The 19,131-nt window shown below is 58.7% G+C and overlaps 1 protein-coding gene across 8 annotated transcripts in view; it reads right to left on the reverse strand.

Moving 5' to 3' along the window:
* ANK1 (ankyrin 1) overlaps positions 1-19,131 on the reverse strand; it is a 98,774-nt gene that overhangs the window by 28,583 nt on the left and 51,060 nt on the right. For 5 of the 8 annotated variants that reach the window (XR_014298394.1, XM_082680172.1, XM_082680173.1 and 2 more), the window contains 18 exons: positions 18,613-18,705; positions 18,071-18,143; positions 17,298-17,321; positions 16,350-16,446; positions 15,069-15,147; positions 13,611-13,708; positions 13,305-13,529; positions 12,190-12,344; positions 11,667-11,878; positions 10,966-11,170; positions 10,582-10,678; positions 10,140-10,371; positions 7,747-7,872; positions 7,501-7,620; positions 6,401-6,479; positions 6,065-6,139; positions 4,074-4,205; positions 2,647-2,793 (listed from right to left, as the gene is read on the reverse strand). Coding sequence is in view for 7 of the 8 variants with exons in the window: in XM_082680172.1 (XP_082536298.1) it covers positions 2,647-2,793; positions 4,074-4,205; positions 6,065-6,139; positions 6,401-6,479; positions 7,501-7,620; positions 7,747-7,872; positions 10,140-10,371; positions 10,582-10,678; positions 10,966-11,170; positions 11,667-11,878; positions 12,190-12,344; positions 13,305-13,529; positions 13,611-13,708; positions 15,069-15,147; positions 16,350-16,446; positions 17,298-17,321; positions 18,071-18,143; positions 18,613-18,705 (2,269 nt within the window). In the remaining variant the exon portion in view is untranslated. Of the gene's footprint in view, positions 1-234; positions 299-2,646; positions 2,794-4,073; positions 4,206-6,064; positions 6,140-6,400; positions 6,480-7,500; positions 7,621-7,746; positions 7,873-10,139; positions 10,372-10,581; positions 10,679-10,965; positions 11,171-11,666; positions 11,879-12,189; positions 12,345-13,304; positions 13,530-13,610; positions 13,709-15,068; positions 15,148-16,349; positions 16,447-17,297; positions 17,322-18,070; positions 18,144-18,612; positions 18,706-19,131 lie in introns of those variants that run through there. The other 3 variants (XM_082680171.1, XM_082680169.1, XM_082680174.1) reach the window with 2 other exon arrangements.

Consider the following 19,131-nt stretch of genomic DNA (forward strand, 5'->3'; position numbering starts at 1 on the left):
TTCCACCTCTGATCCCTCCTGCTCCTTCTCTCCGGGCCAGAAGGGCACCCACATGTGGGATGGTCTTCCTGGGACTGCAAAGAAGGCAGGAAAAATACACAGAAGCCAGCTCTGGTGCCCAGAAAGGCAGGATGGACCAAGCGGGCGTCTGCTTCTGAGCGTCTGCTCCGGCCTGGGGGAGCGTGCACACAGGGCACACGGCCTGCGTTTGCCGGGACACCTGCTGGACGAGGGGGTTCAGAAGGGCTGACAGGCGACAGAGCAGCCAGGAAGCACAGAAGCATTCAGAGTGTGACGTCTGCAACCAAAGCAGGGGAGGATCCCTTGTAAACTTGTTAGACCTTGTGACCCCTCTGCTCCAAAACTCCAGCGGCTCTCCATCACTCTCCCAGCAAAACCAGTGTCCTCAGGAAGGCCTGGAAGAGCCGCCCTCCTGCTGCCCCTGCCCTTTCTTCCTCCCCTCTGGCCCCTCACTGTTCTGCGGATGCACCAGGCACGCCCGCTCAGGGCCACTGCCCGGGACGCTTGTATGGTGCTCTCTCCCTCCTCTCCCTCCAGCCTTTGTTCAGATGCTACCCACTCCCACCCCACTATTTACTTCCCCAAGCCCAGCACTCTGATCCCCCTTGCTTGAGTCTGTTTTTTCCCAGCATCTACTTGCTAGTGCATTATACAATTCACTTAACATATTATATTTTTGTTTGCCTCTCTACACAAAAGGTAAGCTCCATGAAGGCAGAGTTTGGGACTTTTCTTTCTTTCTTTCTTTCTTTTTGTCTGTTTGAGAACTGACTTATCTGCCCCGCTTAGAACAGCCCCTGGCATGTGGCAGGTGTTCAGAAAATATTTGCCAAGTGAGCTGACCAACTGCACAGCCTTTCCACGGTCACGGAGCACAGGACCCAGGCCCACGGGGGGTCGGACTCTGCTCAGGCGTTAGATGAGAGTCTCCAGGCCCAACTGGAATCCTGAGGCCAGCGGAGACATTCATAAACGCCTGGGTCCGTAACTGCCCTTTTGAACAGTTTTTTTATTGTGATAAGAACACTTGACATGGGCTCTATCCTCTTGACAGATTTTTGATTGTTGTAACTGCCTTGTTTATACTCATGTCATTTTATGGGCCTGGTGTCCGTAGAACTGGGGGACAAAACCCCCAAAACTTGAGTTGACTTGATTGAAACAGCTCTGGGGATGTTAAGAAACCCAACCAAGTCACCGGTTATCACGTAAAAAAGGGAGAAGTGTTCTGTCACTTGACTTCTCCCAGTTTGCAGCAATCAGCCCCCTTCCCTCACTCCTAGTGAAAGGGAGTTGGTCACTTAGCAGTCCCTGCTGTGTCCGCCTAGTCCCCCAAGAGCGGGGAGAGGGCCAGCCTGGGAGCCCTCAACGCTGGGTCTGAGGGGCAAGCCTCCTCCGTGGGAACAGCCCTGAGGGCACACAGGTCCCAGCAGGCAGCGAGGGCGCCCCAGCATCAGGGCGGGGGCCCTTGGTGACATGCATCAGTGGAGGCTGAGGGCCCCTGAACACCTGGCCCAGGTGAGACAGTGGAGACAGGCAGTGGGGGAGAGAGCGGACTTGCAGGCCAGGTGAGGTCAGAGGCAGAAGAGAAAGGCCACAGCACGCAGTCAACAGATGAGCCCTGTGCCCAGGGGCCCTGGATGGCATGTTTCAGGAGACACAGGATGTGGGAGAGTCACCAGTGTCAGGGGCACAGCATCCCCCTGGACAGGGCCCCTGTCCCCACCTTCCACTCACAAGACCCCCGCCACAGGGGCCCACACAGCGCGCGCACGTGCGCGTGGCCGGGAAGGCTGGTGACCTAGGAGCTGGGGGAGGACAGCGACGCAGCTGCGGGATGGGGCATGTGCCGGCCTCATGGAAGCCGGTTCACAGAACCATATTGCTTTTCAAGGCCTGTGAGGAGCCTCAGGTCTCTAATCCAACTTGCTGATTTTAGAGAAGAGGCTGATGACTCAGCAGTGGAGTCAGGCGGAAAGGGGATAGAAGCCAGCCTCCCGGCTCCCACTGCAGGGTAGGGCCTCCGCCCTGCTTCTGCACCCCTGGTCAGCGACAGAGATGGAGGGGCAGTGGGGGTCCCGGCCCTGCTCCTCACTTGGCCGCTTCCCCTGCTAAAAGGAAGGTGTCCTCAAAGGCCGCAGGGGTGGGTGCTGGGGGCAAAGGTCAGGACCCCCCGGGGCCCGGTCACATGGGGGCTTCTTGGCATAACGAACCACATCAAAACGAGTCAGGGGAAAGAGACGGGGCGAGAAAAAAGGGAGAGAAAAGCAGAGACCGGGCTGAAGAAAAGATCCCGCTTAGTCTCAGAGAAGGGGCGGCAATAGGGCTTCAGGACGCCCCCTGGCTGGTCCCCATGGGACCTGCGCCAGAACCTAGCGCCCTTGCGTCTCCCCACCGACTGGGTCGATGGGTGCGCGCATGCGCAGAGCTGGGGGGCGTGCGGCACGCGGGGCGTTGAGCGGGGCCTCGGCTCCTCCCGTCCTGCCCGGGCCCCGGGCGCCCCCCACCACCTCTGCGTTCACCACCGCCCGTCCAGAGAGAGACTGACCTCCGGTCACCGGGAGAGAAGGTTCCAGGGAGGGTCAGGAGGCGGCGGCTCGGCCCCTTCGTCCAGGAGACACTCACCATTCATCTGGGAGGGGGACGACGAGTAGTCCCGGTCCGTGGGCCGGCGGTCGGGCTTCAGGTTGCGGCCCTGCCTGCCCGAGCCCTCCAGCATGTTCACGATCTCGCCGCGGTCGATGTGCCGCAGGGCCGCGTACAGGTTCTCCACTGCGGGCAGAGGGGAGGAAGGAGGGCGCTGGGGGGACCGCTACCCATCGCAGGGCGCGCGGGACGCCCGGCTCTGAACTCTGGTGGGGTGGGGGGAAGACTGCGAGGAGGGGGATTGCAGGCCCCCGCTTTTGTCGAAGTCAAAGCAAACTACCTCTTTGGAGAAGACGGCAGATCTGGGGACACTGCGGTTCCCGTCCGGCCCACGCAATAAAGCCAAAATCGCGGTAAAGCGAGAACACGAATGTTGTTGTTTTCCCAGTGCATATAAAAGTTATGCTTACACTACACTCTAGTCTATTAAGTGTGCAGTAGCATTCTGTCTAGAAAGACAAGGCATCTACCATACCTTTAAAATATTTTATGGCTAAAAAACGCTAACTGTCCTCTGAGCCTTCAGTGAGTCTTAATAGTCACATAAGGATCACTGATAACAGATCAGCGTAACAAACGCAATCATAATGAGAAGTTTTGAAATACTGAGAGAATTACCCAAATGTGACAGACACGAAGTGAGCAAATGCTGTTGGAACAGACCTGCTGAATTTGATTGGGAAAAAAACACAGTATCTGCGAAGCGCCGTAAAGTGAGGTAGACCTGTGTTTTGTTATCCTTTAACCGATCTTTTCCAGACCCTAACAGCGGCGAATTTCAAGGCATGGGAAGTGTTTTTTTGTAAACTAAGAGGAATACTACAAGAAGATGAGTGAGAATGATTGGATTCTGTCTTCTGGAAATCCTTGGTCCTTGCCAGCTGATTTGCCATGCAAACGTAAACACTCAATTTCCTCTTAGCGCTTTGTATGCGGGAATGGGGTGGAGGAGGGGCTGAAAAGAGTGAGACAAATCTTCCCTCCCCCGTTGGAGAAAATCCTGGAAGAAGAACTCCATCCAAGGGGTGACTCCTCACTGGGCTCTGTCCCGAGGGGACAATCCTCATTTGTTTGAGAAATTCAACCGGAAGGCACACACCCTACACAGATGCTGTCTGTCTTCTAGGGGTCCTGGTGCGCTGTGAACTCATTCTGAGGATGGGAAGAGATCACGGCCAAGATTCTCCAAAATCCCCTCCCGGCAGCCTTGCCCAGAAGACCAGGGATCCTGAGGGGTGCATGTGTGCGTGACTGTGCGTGTATGTATGTGTGAGACAGAGTGTGCAGAAGAGATTGGTTCCAAAGGCCAACACCACCCAGGGAATTTGGAGGGAGAACTACTTGGTGAGAAGAGGTCCTGGCACAGGCTTTGGGGAGAGAAGGCTCCCCAGCCCATCGGTACTGACTCTTTGCATCTTGGCCTTCACGGATGACCCAGAGGTTCAACAAGGCCACGCTCTGCTCCAGCAAGGAGTTGGGGTTCTCCACGCGGATCCTGTTGATGTCATCCACGCTGAACTGCAGCTCGCGGGCCAGCTCTGCGCACAAAGAACCAAGACCGGGTGTGAGCCCAGCCAGAGCCCAGCCCCGGCCCCCGAGCCCGCGCGTGGAGTGGGGCGCCCGGCAGGGACCAGGAGATAAAGAGCAGTCTCCCTCTGGATTCGGTATTCCTTCTTCCCAAGGAATACCTGGTGAAATGCTGACACTTACACTGTTGTATCCCCCGGGAACGAGCCAGGAGGAGGCATGTGCCCAGGAGAGTAAATAGGTATTGAATGAATGAGACTGAGCCACTTATCCAAGGTCACAGGACAGGCTGGGGCCACAGCGGGAGAGGGACGGACCCACTGACTCCCTCGGTGCTGTGGTCTGCGCTGCATGCCACTGCCTTTCCCGGGAGAAGCAGTTATAATGGAAATGCATTACTGTGTTTACGTTTCTTCCCGGAAAGGCGTTATTCACATTTAAAATGAAAATACAATTTCCCATCTAAATGCAAGGCAATACAGAATGCTAGCTCTTCCCCTCCCGTGATTTTTATTGTTATTTCTCTCAGGTGCTTTAGATGAGAGAACAGCATCGGAGTCTCATTTCAAGGATGAGGAAGACCAGAGGGGAAACTGATGGTGAGAATCAGCATATGTATGTACCCCCTCCACACCCCCCCCACACACACACATACACACACTCACACACACACACCACACACACACTCACACACACCACACATACACACACTCACACACACCACACACACACCACACATACACACACTCACACACACCACATGCATCACATATGCACACCCACACACAACACACAAGCCACACACATACACACCACACATACCACATCTCTCACACACACCACATACAAGCCACACACACAAACACACACAAAACCAAGAAGCAGCAGCAGATGTGCTTTTCGGGCTTAAAGGAGGAGCAGTCTCAACTTCTACTGTGAGCTCCGCCACGCCGCCTTCCAGGAAGTTACTGCTAAGGTTTCCGAGCTTGTCTGAAGCCCTCTCTGCAGGTGGCTGAGTGAAGGGGGCCTGTTCATCCAAAATCTCACAGGAAAGTGGGGATTAAGTCACAGGGCCTGCGACTGAGTAGGACGCAGCCTGAGCTGTCACCGCCTCAGCTGAGTCAGGTCTCCCCTCATGGTGGACGGGGCTCGTGTATGACTTCAGCCACGGCCAGAGATGACAAATGAAAAACGTCCTGACTTGATCTTCTTCCCTCCCTTCCCTCAGCCACGCCAGCCTGTGGGGCCGGCGGCGTGTGCGGGGCCGGGGCGGTGGCAGGCAGGCGGGACGCGCATGTACGGGGCCGGGGCAGTGGGCAGGCAGGCGGGACGCGCATGTACGGGGCCGGGGCGGTGGCAGGCAGGCGGGACGCGCATGTACAGGGCCGGGGCGGTGGGCAGGCAGGCGGGACGCGCATGTACGGGGCCGGGGCGGTGGGCAGGCAGGCGGGACGCGCATGTGCGGGGCCGGGGCGGTGGCAGGCAGGCGGGACGCGCGTTTTTTGTTTGCTTGTGTGTGTTCTCGGTTTGCTGGCTTTGCAGGGCTCTGTCACTAACTCACTGCACAACTGAAGTCCCCCCAGTTAGCTAGGTCTCAGCCTCCCCATCTGTAAAATGGGCAGCCTGGATCCATGCTAAGGTCTCCTGTAACGTCTGCAGTTGAGTTTCTAAAAAGGAAAACCAGATAGAAGTGGGGGAGGGAGGGAGCCCCCCTCTGTTGGTAAACCATGGCGACAATCCCAGATCAGGGGCACACCGGTGGAGGGAAGAGGTTTAGAAACGCCTTCACCAGCTGCCCTTTAGCGGAGAGGAGGTGCAGAGGTAGGTGTAGACAGGCAAAGTGCTCTTCTGCCCCAATTGCCCCACTCACCGGCCCAGCTGAGGCCCAGGTGCTCTGATATAATAGCCATCTTCATGTCAGCCCGGTCTGCGCCGCTGAGGACACCTGGGGGGAAGCATCGCGTTCCATTTAGTAGCCTTGGCGGGACACAGAGCCGACAGGCGTGGGCGAGGGACCTCAGAGGGGCTCGGGGCCCGCTCCATGTCCACCCGATTGCTGGCTGGGCCTGCGAGGGTCAGTGGAGACCCCAGCCAAGGGCTGAGCCAATGGTGTCAGCTCGGAGCTCCCGTCGGGGTGAGGGGACGCTGCCTCCCTCACCGCCCCCGGGAAGGGAGTGAGCACAGAGAGTCACAGAGAGGTTGGTACCCAATGTGGACTCGCTGAGGATGCTGTATCTCAGGGCCAGTGGCGTCAGGGTCCTCCTCCGGTCATCGGCTCCACTGCCCTGCCAGAGAGAGACCAGGAAAGAGCGCTGTGGGTGCAGGCGGGGAGGACGCCTGGCCTGGCAGGCGATGGGCAGCTGCACTGCCTGGAGCCTCGACACACAGGGTAGAAGTGTGGGCAGAGGGGGGGCGAGAGGGAGTCTTAACGTACTTTATTATTATTATCATTAAGGATAAGCTCACACGGCCCTCATCACGTGCCAGGCCCTGCTTGATGGACACAACTCCCTATGAGGTAGGTACCATCATTCCTCCCATCTCACCGGGGAGGAGGAAACTGAGACCCAGAGGGCAGACTAACCCGCCCAAGGTAACTCAGCCAGTAAGTGGGTGGAGCTGGAGTTTGAATTTTTAAAAAAGTTTTTCTTTTTGGATTCCTTTCTGCTCAAAAGACCGGTTTTTGATGCCCAAGCCTTCGCACGCTGTGGCAAAGCACCGGGATGCTTGTTCAAGGCTGTGGGAAACCCGCCTGTGAAAGGGAAGTCGGTTCTCCCTAGTCCTCAGACAGAAAGGAGAAAACGAGCCTCAGATATCTGGATGTGACCTTGTTTGTCTAGTTCGGCATGAAAGGCTGATGATGAAAATGACAGGACGACACCAGCAAGAGAGACCCTCCCTCCAGCGCAGCGGAGACTCAGCTGCTCCCAGGCACCAGTGACGCTTGGTGCCCACACCTCTGCTGAGCTCAGAGCCCTGGGCGAGCGCAGGGCTGAGACACCAGGCTTCCCTTCTCTGAGGGCCTGGGCAAGACAAGTAAGTAGAGGAAAAAGAGGCTCCAAAAGAGCCCTGACGTGGCTGGGACACCTTGAGCCACCGGCCACCCGGTTGTCAGGCCTCGCCTTCCAACGTCCTGGAAGGGGCGTCCTGGGGAGCTCGGGGCCTCGGTGTGAACACGCGCGTCGCCCTCACACACTGACGTTTGTTCCCGAGCTTTGCGGGAAGGGCTGGGCCACAGCCCGTGTCGGGGGAGAGCCCAGGGCCTTTCTCCACCGGTTCGGCTGACAGTCCCGGCAGGGCGCTCACCTTGGTGCAGGGTGGCATGGTGATGTTTAGGTGGCAGAGGATGTGCTGCGTGTCCTCGTACTTCATCGCCTTGCGCAGGAATGACAAGGACCCTGCTGGATCTCGACTGCTGTCCCTCACCTAGACTCGGTCACACAAAAGGGAGAGTCAGGGGCCGCCCCACTGGCCACCAGCCCAGCTGGCTCAGAGCTCTCCACCTCCCGGACTTCTAGACCCGGGCGAGGGGTGGGCGAGAGGAGGCCGCACCTTGACAGGAATGGCCAACCGGCTCTCCCGGAAAGACTGGAAGAGGAAACTCCGCTGCTGCGCGGCCTTCTTGATGGGCACCAGGTTCCCGGAGAGCTCTGCGAAGAGGGGCATTCCTTCCAAAACCTGCAGGAAAGGGAAAGCAAACGCAGCTGGTCAGGAGCAATGCCCAGATGCCCGGGCCCGCCTGTCCGCTCCCGTCTCTGCTTCCCCACGACCCCCCAGGGGCCGTGCTCTGGGAGGCCCCACTGGCTGTTTCGGAAAGGTTATGGTGGATGCTTCCTTCCTTCAGAGGAGTTTATAGTAAGCAGGACTCTTCATGTGTCCCTGCATGGTTGGTCAGCGTTGCTGTCAGAATACTCTAGAATTCCACCAGGAAATCACAATATGGCTTCCGAAACACATTGATCTCTTTTAACACCATCCAACCATGTTTACTTTATACGAGTGCCAGGAGGACCACGTTGTGGTTTAATCTCACCCATGATATAATGGTCCCTACTGTGTATATAATGCTTTCAACTGAGACGTTATCGTGAACCCATTTGACAGTGGAGGAAACTGAGGCCCAAGGAGACTGGTTAGTGCCCAAAACAGCATTAGAGGCAGGTCCCAGCCCTGTGGTCCTTCTTCCGGGCCCTCCGAGCCCCCAGAAGGCTCAGCACAGCCTCTGAGGCCAGATCTTCAGAAAGGTCCTGCTTTGTCACACATCTTAACCTGAGTGAGGACCCTGGGATGGGTAACAGGTTCAAACCTAGTCCCCGTTCTTTACTGCTCCCCCATCTGCCCAGCCCCTCCCCTGCTTCCTCATCTGGGTGCTGCAAAACCCCTGGCGTGGCAGGGAAAGTGGGCTCTGTGGTCAGACTCCTGGGACAAATCCTTTCTCTGCCATTTACTTAGCTGTGTGACCTTGGGCAAGTTGCTTAACCTCCCTCAGTCTCGGTTTCCTCATCTGTAAACGGGGGATAACAAAAGGACACACAGTTATGAGAATCAGGGGAGATGACGCCACTCAAGCACTTTTTGCTTTGGGGCCACACGGTGCGGCACGCAGGATCTTAGTTCCCTGACCAGGGATTGAACCCGTGACCCCTGCAGTGGAAGTGCGGAGTCTTAACCAGGGGATGGCCAGGGAAGTCCCACTCAAGCACTTTTAAAAGTACCTGGGGTGTAAGAACTTTAATAAATGTCAGCTCCTAGCACCACAAATCACTGGGCTGACAGCCTGCTCTCTCCTTGACCCACATGGTGTCCCTCGGCTCTGGGGAAGCTTCCCGCTGATGCTTCTTAAAGGGACATGGCTCAGGAGCCCCTCTACAGAGGCCGCCCTCCTGATAGCCCTGGGTCCCAAAGGCGCCGGCTGCCCTCGAGGCGGGAGCCCAGGGGGCCCAGGCCCCTACCTCTGTGTCCCTGCTCCGGGCCACGAGGCAGGAGCCCAGGGGGGCCAGGCCCTACCTCTATGTCCCTGCTCCGGGCCACGAGACGGGAGCCCAGGGGGGCCAGGCCCTACCTCTATGTCCCTGCTCCGGGCCACGAGACGGGAGCCCAGGGGGGCCAGGCCCTACCTCTGTGTCCCTGCTCCGCGCCACAAGGCGGGAGCCCAGGGGGGCCAGGCCCTACCTCTATGTCCCTGCTCCGGGCCACGAGACGGGAGCCCAGGGGGGCCAGGCCCTACCTCTGTGTCCCTGCTCCGGGCCACGAGACAGGAGCCCAGGGGGGCCAGGCCCTACCTCTATGTCCCTGCTCCGGGCCACAAGACGGGAGCCCAGGGGGGCCAGGCCCCTACCTCTGTGTCCCTGCTCCGGGCCACAAGACGGGAGCCCAGGGGGGCCAGGCCCTACCTCTGTGTCCCTGCTCCGGGCCACGAGACGGGAGCCCAGGGGGGCCAGGCCCTACCTCTATGTCCCTGCTCCGGGCCACGAGACAGGAGCCCAGGGGGGCCAGGCCCTACCTCTGTGTCCCTGCTCCGCGCCACAAGACGGGAGCCCAGGGGGGCCAGGCCCTACCTCTGTGTCCCTGCTCCGGGCCACGAGACGGGAGCCCAGGGGGGCCAGGCCCTACCTCTATGTCCCTGCTCCGGGCCACGAGACAGGAGCCCAGGGGGGCCAGGCCCTACCTCTGTGTCCCTGCTCCGCGCCACAAGACGGGAGCCCAGGGGGGCCAGGCCCTACCTCTGTGTCCCTGCTCCGGGCCACGAGACAGGAGCCCAGGGGGGCCAGGCCCCTACCTCTGTGTCCCTGCTCTGGGCCACAAGACGGGAGCCCAGGGGGGCCAGGCCCCTACCTCTGTGTCCCTGCTCCGGGCCACGAGACAGGAGCCCAGGGGGGCCAGGCCCTACCTCTGTGTCCCTGCTCCGGGCCACAAGGCGGGAGCCCAGGGGGGCCAGGCCCTACCTCTATGTCCCTGCTCCGGGCCACCTCCACGAAGTTCTCGTGCTGCTCCAGCGTCTTGTCCACCCTGTCATCTGTCGTCATGCAGTAGCAGCGCAGTCGCCCTTCTCGGGGGTCGTGCATCTTGGCGAAAATGACAAACTTGGCCATGTAGGGCACCGCGGTGAGCTCCTTGTACAGGAGGGCGGCGAAGTTCACAGCTTCAGCCGTCCGAGGGCAGTCCGACAGCCAGAACCTGAAAAGAGGGCAGCCGTGAGCCTGTCCCTAAGTGCCTGAGGGGGAGCGTCTCCCCCATCCAATGGCCTGTAAGCCGGGCGGTGGCCTCTCTGACAGCCCCGGTGGTGGGGTGGGCAGGTGACGGCCTAAGCATGGCCACCCATGGGGACAGCGCTGCCCCCTCACGCGGGGCCCGGGGACCCATGGCGCCGGGCAGGCGGGGTGTCACCTGGCAGAGACGTTGGTGGTGAAGGTGGCGCACTCGTTGGCGTACATGAGCTTGGTGGTCCCCGTGATGTCTTCCCACTGGGCCTGGTCTGTCCCTCCTGTGACAGCAGCAGAAAGGGCTTGGGGGACCGTCTCCAGAAGCCAACGCGGGACGTGCACACCCGGCCGTGGCCCCGAGAGCACACCTACCCCTCCGCCCCTCCCCTCGCAGCAGCCCTCCTCCGGGGTCAGAGGGCTCTTCGGGGACAAGGCAGCTCTACGCGGACGCAGCTGCTCGTCCCTCCGAGGAGCCCATCACTCCCTAGCTCTGTGTCCTCCCGTCTCCCCAGGTGTCGTGGAAGGAGCTGCTGCCCAGAAGGCGGGGCGGGGCGGGGGCACCGCTCACCAATGACGCTGCAGAGCAGCCGCAGGCTGGTGGTGTCTCCCTCCCCGCTGTCCCGAGGGTTATCCGTCCAGGAGGGCGGCAGTGGGACGCGAAGCCCGATGGGGCGGTGGAACTTGCGGCGCCTCGGCTCCACGGTGACAATGGGGCTGAACGTGGCCTGGTTGCCCAGGAGTTTGGTGACCAGCTCATCGGGTACGGGCTGGGCCTGTGAAGTGCCGAGGGGGCACACTCAGCCCCGGAGCAGCAGAGGGGCTCATGGACGGAGGAAGAGAGCGGCTGTCCAGGCAGGTGCGAAGGCTCCCGGGGTAGGGGGCGGGGGGCGGGTCCCGCTCCTGCTGACGGCCAGCCCGGCTCTCCTCTCTGAGCCCCCGTCCCCATCTCCTTGCTGCTCCCCACTCCCGGGGGCCTTGCTCTGCTTCAGGCACCTCTCCAGGAAGCCAAGTGGCTTCCCCTCACGCTAAGCCTGTGGTTTAACACGTTATCTGGGGTTTTCTGCAAGTTACCAGGGCGTCTGCCCTATCTCACCCACACAACTTTCTTCTGAGCTTCAAGGTCAGGGCTCTAATGGGACTTTTCAGGCGCTAGACCAACGGGTGGAGATGTCCTGGGGAGGAGGGTCATCTCTGAGCGCCCTGACGCCTTCCATCCCTGAACCCGGTCCAGGTGATGGGGCCCCAGCAGGTAAGGAGAGGCTGTGTCACCTGCAGGGCCAGCTTCACTTTCTTGGTGACAGCATTTTCTGGGAAGGTGGCCTGCACCAGGGGGACGAGCGTGCTTTTCAGGGAGCCCCCCTCGGGGCCGATGGTGTCGTAGTCCTGGTAGAGCCTTGACATAATCACGAAGTACAAGGGGAAGTCGGTGGTAACGATGCGGCAGACCCTCTTCTTCTCCAGCTCCTCCAGGCTCCCCAGCTCTGCAACCACAGGCCCGTGCCCGCCCATCACCATGGTGGCTTCCCAGGGCCCCTGATCCCCACTCTGGCGCCCCCTCCCCAGGCCCCGGCAGGGGCAGGAGGCTGGGCCACCTGGAAGGAGAAAGGTCCTGGCCCAGGGGGTCCTGCACAGGACACCAGGCTGCAGGGGCCCGGGCGCCGGAGCTGGGCCACGTCTAGCCTCTCAGGGGGTCCCACACTCCGGGAGACCCCGACAGCCCACCCCAAAGTGCAACCCCAAACCCCGTCCTCCAGGAGGAGGGCCGTGCTCCGGATCCCTGGGGCTCGCGCACCTTCGTCCATCCCATTGAGGATCTGATCCAGGTAGCTTTCTCCGTAGCGGTTCTTGTGTTCCTTCCACACGGAGCCGTTTTCACTCCGCAGCACCACGAGCTCGCGGTCCCCACGGCCTTGGGAGGCAAAGTGGGGGACCTCCACGATGACAGGGCTGGGGGGACAGGGGACAGTGGAGAGGGGTCCGGACGCAGGTGTGCGTGCCGTGTGGGCGGCAGCCATGGGCTCAGTAGGGAAGAGTAGCCGGGTCCTGCCTGGAAAGAGGCTGTCCCGTCTGCAGCCTGGTCCTCACAGTCGGACAGACCCGCCTCAGGTCCCAGAGAACCCCCACCCCCGGACCCTCTAGCTACCCACCAGGCCCCAACCTCAGTTCACAGGGGGCTCTCCTGCCATGGCCACACGGCCGAGGCTCAGCAGAATAAAGCTGCCCCTGGACCTGAGCCCGAGGGCCCGCCTGACGTCCTAGACGGGCGACCCAACCCCTCTGAGCCTCAGCTTCCTCCCGTGTCAGTGTGTGAAAGGACATTTCCTTGGCAGGACGGCTTTGAGGACTACATGTGAAGGGGAAGTCAACGTGAAAGCGTTTCACAGCTGCTTTACAATCGGTGGATGAAAGCTTGGCAGCGGGGACAGGCCGTGGATGGAGATGGGAGGGCAGGGCCTCCTGGGCAAGACCCGTTCCAACACAGAGCCCGTGGCGCCTGAGGGATGCAGAGCTCCAAGGAGAAGCCCTTCTGCTGCGGGAAAGGTGAGGAGGGAGCCTCTGAAACCATCAGTCCTGTCCTTGGGGGCCATGCTGCAGGGCCGCCTTCTAGGAAGACCGTTTCAGAGCTTAAATAATCAAACCCTGGGGGCCCCGAAAGTGGCCATCTTCATCCCCCCCTCTAGTGTCACACAGGCGCTGAGGGCGTTAAGCTCCCCCTGGGGAACAGACTCCTACGTGTACCTAGAACAGGCCGTGGAAGGAACACATGGACCCCTGGCTCTGACCGGTCAGGACACAGAGAACACAGGTGCGGGCTGCAGGCTCGCCTCCCCTCTGCCCGGGCTGGGCTGGGGCTGCGTGGTCGCAGCGCAGCAGGGACAGGTCGGGGGCATGGGAGTGACCTCTCACCTCAGGAACTGGACTCCCGTGGGGCCCAGGGCGATGACCCTGCTGGCCAGGCCCTCCTCCTCGGCCAGCGGGGGCGGCGTGGGCAGCTTCTGGGGCTTCACCAGGCGGCAGGTGATGCGAGTGGGTGCTGCGCACGTCCGGGGCGGGACCACCACCCTCAGGCCATTGTGCCTGCTGCCCCGCATGGAGCCCCCGCGGGCGTCCACCATGAAGCTCACCAGGAACCTAGGGCACAGCGGGTCCGTGTTGGCTTCTCCTGGGTGGGCGAGCAGGGCCAGAGCTGCCAGCCCCTCCCAGGCCACTCACCCTGTGTGCACAGGGCTGGCCACCGGGCTGATGTTGTCTGAGGTCTCTGTGGCCGGGCTGCTGGGGATCAGCGAGTCTTCATCATACTCCTTAGACGCCTGCAGAGGGGACAAAGGCCAGCTGTCCTGTCACCCCCGGGCCACGGCTGATGGTCTCGGCCAAGGTCGGGGAGGCTCAGCCGTGAACCAAGGGGCCCAGCGTAGGAGGCGCTGATCTGGAAGGGCTCCCACCACACAGCTGGGCCCTGCGGTAGTCACCCTCCCTGCACTCTGAGCCCCTCCCCAGCTGCACCGTCTCCTCCCACATCCTCCCACCCCAGACGGGGCACAGCGGGACGCCAGGAGACCCAGGTTCATGCCTCGGGTTCATGACTTAGGCAAGGACTCAGGGCACGGTTGGCCAGGGAACAGCAAGACCCGGGTCCGCTCGGACCTTCTCACTGTCGTCTTCGGCGGCCCCCGGGGAACGTGCCACTGCAGCCCCAGGGCCACGTTTGACCGGGTCTCCCAAATGTCACCCGGGGTGTGACACCAACGTCACACCACTATGATGTGCCCGAGGGTGGAACGGCGGATTGGACGGCGTCACAGCCGCCTCCCTCTGGCTCCACTTTCGGGTCGAGGGGATGCGCGTGCCTTCAGTGGCAGGGGAAGAGACCAGCCTCAGCTGGAAAACGGACAAGCCCGGCTCGGTGATCGGGCCTCAGGGTGGCCAGTCCCAACCTTCAAATACCACACTGCTTTCTTTTTACCCTAGAAAACCCCTTTGCCCAGGTGACAAAGTGCCAAATGGCCTAAAATTAAACCAAGAGGAATTACATTGTTTTAAACCATCCCACCGATCTTGGAGACAAATTCAGGTGGCATCCAGGGAAGCCACAAAATAGGGTATTGTAATGAGTAACAGCCCACGCCGGGAACAGCTCTCCTTGACGTCCTCTTTCCATCTGTATTGGTATTTTAAGCTCCCGGTAATCCCTTGAGGAAGGTGAGGCAGAAACTGTCCCCTTTTTTTATGGACGTGAAAGAAAAAACGCTCAGAGTTCCAGAGCCGCCCGCAGCTTCACAGAGTGCAAATGCAGCCTCAGGCTCCCTCTCTGGCGCCGGGACCCTTGGCCCCAACAGGTGCATAAGGCGTGTGCTCAGGGGCTGTGGCCCCGAGAACATGGGCTTTGGAGCCAAAACTTCTGGAGTCAGTTCTCAGCCCCACTGAGACCAGCGTGAGGGTGTCCCACACGCCCTTCGGCTCTCGGAGACCCAGATCATCAACAGCTAGGATAAGAGCACTGACAGCACAAGGGCTACCAAGAACACGTGGAATCTGGGACCTGCGGGGCTTGGTAAACGCTGCCAGCTCTCAGCTATGAGTTCCTATTGTCCTGCAGGTCGTCTCAAAACAATCACTGTCCAGGGGACCTGCTCCCTGCCAAGGGGAAGTAAGAGAAAGGATGCTTCTTACCTGCTCTGGCTCTTCAGATCTGATCAGGACTGTCTCAGGTGTGACGCAAGGAATCCGAGGGATGGCTGGGGATTCCACCCTGTGTGCCGAGAACGTTGGGACATCAAGGGATGATCCTTATGAGTAGCCCCCCTCTTCCACGGAAGGCCTTAGTGAAACACTTCTGTAGCCCCAGGATCACCTATCCGATCCGACCGCTCGCCACCACCTGAATCCCACTGGCACATGTGGTGCATCCTGGCCTTCACACACTGACCAGCCTCCTCCCTCTGCCCCCATGCCTGTCCCCAGAGCCTGACTGTCCTGGCTGAGTGAAGGACCTGCCTCCTCCAGGAAGTCTTCCTGCATGCACCACCCCTGTTCTGCAGCCTTCGACCCCTTGGTGAGGGAACCCTCGCCCTGGCCATTACATCTTATTCTGCGTCACGATCTGTCCACTGGGTGTGTGTTTTGATTCTACCAATATATCTGTAGGTTCTCCGTGGTCAGGGTCCGAGTCTCAAGTTTCTTTCTAAACGAAGTTCAGTAAATACTAATCATAGTTTTCCTTCTCCTTGGTCCATTGCCCTATTTTGTATAAGCCCTGGGACCAAGCCGGCACACGCCTGTCTTTTCAGAAAATACCGAGGGCTCAGTGTTTCTAGAAAGTTGTCACTTTTAGATTCATTCACAAAGTCCCCGGGTGTGGCGATGCACCCACGTCGCAATAGCTCACAGCATCTCAGGGAGGAATGAGAAACACAGGCAGACACAAACCCTCCGTGGGTCTTCCCTAATGGACAGGCCAATGGAGGGACGTGGCCAGCCTCTGAGGCCAGCTTGGCAAAAGTTCCTTTCTTTTTTTTATTATTTAAATTCTTTTAATTGAATGAAAGCTTTTAAAAATTCTGTAGTGCTTTGCAATTTTCAAAAGTTTCACACACGATTTCATATAATCCCATGATGACACTCCCCCCCGCCCTTTTTTGGCAATGGTTTCTAATGGCAATCTCCCTTGGTGGATTTTTTCTGGTGAGAAGCTGAGTGTGTGAGAGGGGGAGGGGTATGGAGACTGAGCGAGGAGAGAAGGAACAGTGGGGGGCAGGGACCCCCGAGAGGGTGGCTTGCGGTAGGAGAGACCTCTGCGCCTGCCTGGCACCCCTGGTGCAGGGCTAGCTTATCCTAAGGTGCTGGACCAGCGCTCCGTCCGGGCTCGGCCTTCCTGGAACCTTCCAGCTCTGGAATCTTCCTACTCAGTCCCCGGGGTGGACCTTGACCTGCCTCGGCGTGAGCATTACTTACACTTGGTCCAGCTTCGGCACAAAATCCAGCAGCTCTTTCTCTTCATCTATATCCCTGGTATCCTGCTTCTCAGCCTTGAAGCCAACAAGTTCTTCCCCTGAAACCGCACAAGTTTAAGTGAGTGACAGGACGGAGATTCCCTCTTTCTTTTTCAAAAGAAAAGAGGGAATCTGCTGCTCTTCTCAACGCTCACCCCGAGGAGTGGGGGAAGGTCTCAGATGCTCCAGGAGGACCATAGCAACGTCTTCAACCAGCCCTGACCCTGTTCCTCCAGCCCTGGTACCTGGAGCGGGGCAGCCAGCCCCTGATATCTTAGTCTGCACCAGGCTTTGGAGAAGAAAACAGTCCCATCAAAAAAAAGAACTTTTTCTGCCTGACAAGTTCCACTTCAAAACAGCCCTTGTGGCGTGTGCACTGACACCAAAGAAAGAGGTGCTTCTGTTCTTTTCCACACCACACGCAACAGAAGAATAAACAACTGTGGAACCAAACCCATCCATTTTGAGAGGCTCTAGGAACTTTAATAACCATGGCGGCTGAACCCTCATTATTTCCTAAGCGCATCACCAGGAGGTTCAAAGTCTGTCTGCAAACCAGACTGCCTCTTTGTTTCTCTCGCCTCCTTGAACTGGAGTTGGAGCCCTGGACCTTGCAGGGTCCTTTACTGCCCCTCAGCAGTGTGTGTCCTGGCGTTGTGATCTGGAGCCGACAGGATGGAATCACAGCAGCTCATGCAGTTATGATCACAGACACAGTGGCATGGGCACAGACACAGACATGGACAGGTTGGAGCCGCCCGCCAGGGCACGGATCTTACGATGGAAATTTCCTGTTTTAGTCAAGCTCTGATTGTTATGAAAACCAGGGATGGATTAGTGAGATCTTGGATTGCTTAGAGTGAAATGCACTTGTGAGAATGGACCACAGGGAACAGAAAGTGTTTCATACCCATTATAGTTATATGAGCAGTTCCTGGAAAGCAAAGAAGAGCCAAGTTTAAGGATGGATAGGATTGAAGTCAGTTAAATTAAGAGGCATATCATCAAAGGGGATACAGGAGAGCTTTCATCGCCTAGCTGACAAAACTACATGACCCCTGGGTTACTGATATGCAAGGGGCCAGAGAGAAATCTGATCCAGCCCCACCCTTTTTTATCACGATCTTTCTCTTCCAAGTTCAGTGGGAAGACAGGCTTGCCTGGGGCAGGAAAAGTGCCATAAGTACCCGTGGCCACAGAAGTTGAAACTACAGTCATTTCATAATGACTGACTGTCGACCCAGAGGGTGGTTAGAAGAGCAGCTTATGAAAAGCAATTCTTCCAGATTTTAAATGAAACAAGCTTTGTTCAAAGCACAAGGAACACACCAAGTGGAATTTTATGACAGCTCCTTACAGCTCTGAGAGTTGACTGAGTTGAATCACAGTCCTTGTATGATATAGGCAGACACACATGTATTTGGGAAACTTTGTGGGATTTTATATTTTAATCCCTGCGATGTAGATTTCCTTCTTCTAAAATCACATTAAAGGGGTCTTTTGGATAACGGACAGCATCTTTAGAGCGTGGTTCTGTCCAGCTCTGACTAGGTCGGCAGAGGTGGGCATGCTGTGAGGTGCCCCGGGGCGACAGCAGGGCCCCCCCCCACCGGAGTGTTCAGAGCCCCGAGCACCCCTTTCAGCCTGACTTGACCCGGACGCGGTGTTGATCCCAGCCTGTACCTTCATCTTCAGAGACGTCCAGGATCTCATCCACCGTCTCGGGGAAGCTCATCCGGTGCTTGTCGCTGACCAACTAAAAGGAGAAAAAGCAAAGACTTCAACCCAAACACAGCAGTGGGCCCTTTCACCCATTCAGCAGTTACCTGGTTATGAGTGTGGAGACAGGAAGGAGACGGCAAAGGATGTTTGTCCCAAATGAAGAAAATGACAGCTAAGAGGGTCTCTGGGGTCTGGCAGGAACCGCAGAGGGATGAACGGAACCCCAGCTTCCCGGCGCCTGGTACCTGCCCCCAGTCCCATCCAGGGCTACCCGCTCCGGTCTGGTGGCGGCCCCTACTCCTCCGGCCGCTAGGTGGCAGTAAAGACCCGCCTGATGAAGGAGGAGCCCCGCCCCCCGCGCCCCGTCCCCAGTTCTTTTGGCTCTGAGCTTCCCGCGGGAATCCTAGGACACCTAGGCTCCCTTTCCCGGGGTACCCCAAGGGGCGCCCTGCGGCCAGGCTGTGTGTGTCCGGGATAGGGGTGCAGGGGAGGAGCAGACGTACCGCGACACTGGTTTCATCGGTGACAACCTTGAGCACGTCTGTTACAGAAATGTAGCCCAAGCGCTTGGCTATGGCCAGAGGTGTGGTTCCATTCTGGGGAGAACAGCGGAGGGAGGGCGAGGTCAGACCGAGCTCACGCCCCAGTCGTTCATACCCAGAGCAAGACCCCTGCACACGCGTGGGCCCAGATGTGTGTCGCCGACGCCCACAACGACGCTGCAGGGCGAGAGGAGGCCACAGTGCGCCAGCCTTGAATGGGAGCAGGGGAGCTCTTACCACCAAAGTCAAGGGTGGTCAAGAGGAGAGCCAGAGGGAAGGTCAGGGTCAGGGGGGCACCAGATGCAGTTGTAGGAATAGGAGGGCACCGGGCAGTACTGCCCATGGCTCCCAAGGCCGGTTCTTTGGGTGTCAGTTACTGAGCATTCAAATAGTTAGAGTAATCCACATACTTCAGTGAACTCTTCTCAGGCCAATCAGAAATCACGAGTCACCAGAAACAGGGGAGGAGCCTATTTCTAC

The sequence above is a fragment of the Grampus griseus genome (assembly GCF_964374135.1).
Source record: "Grampus griseus genome assembly, chromosome: 21".
NCBI lineage: Eukaryota > Metazoa > Chordata > Mammalia > Artiodactyla > Delphinidae > Grampus > Grampus griseus.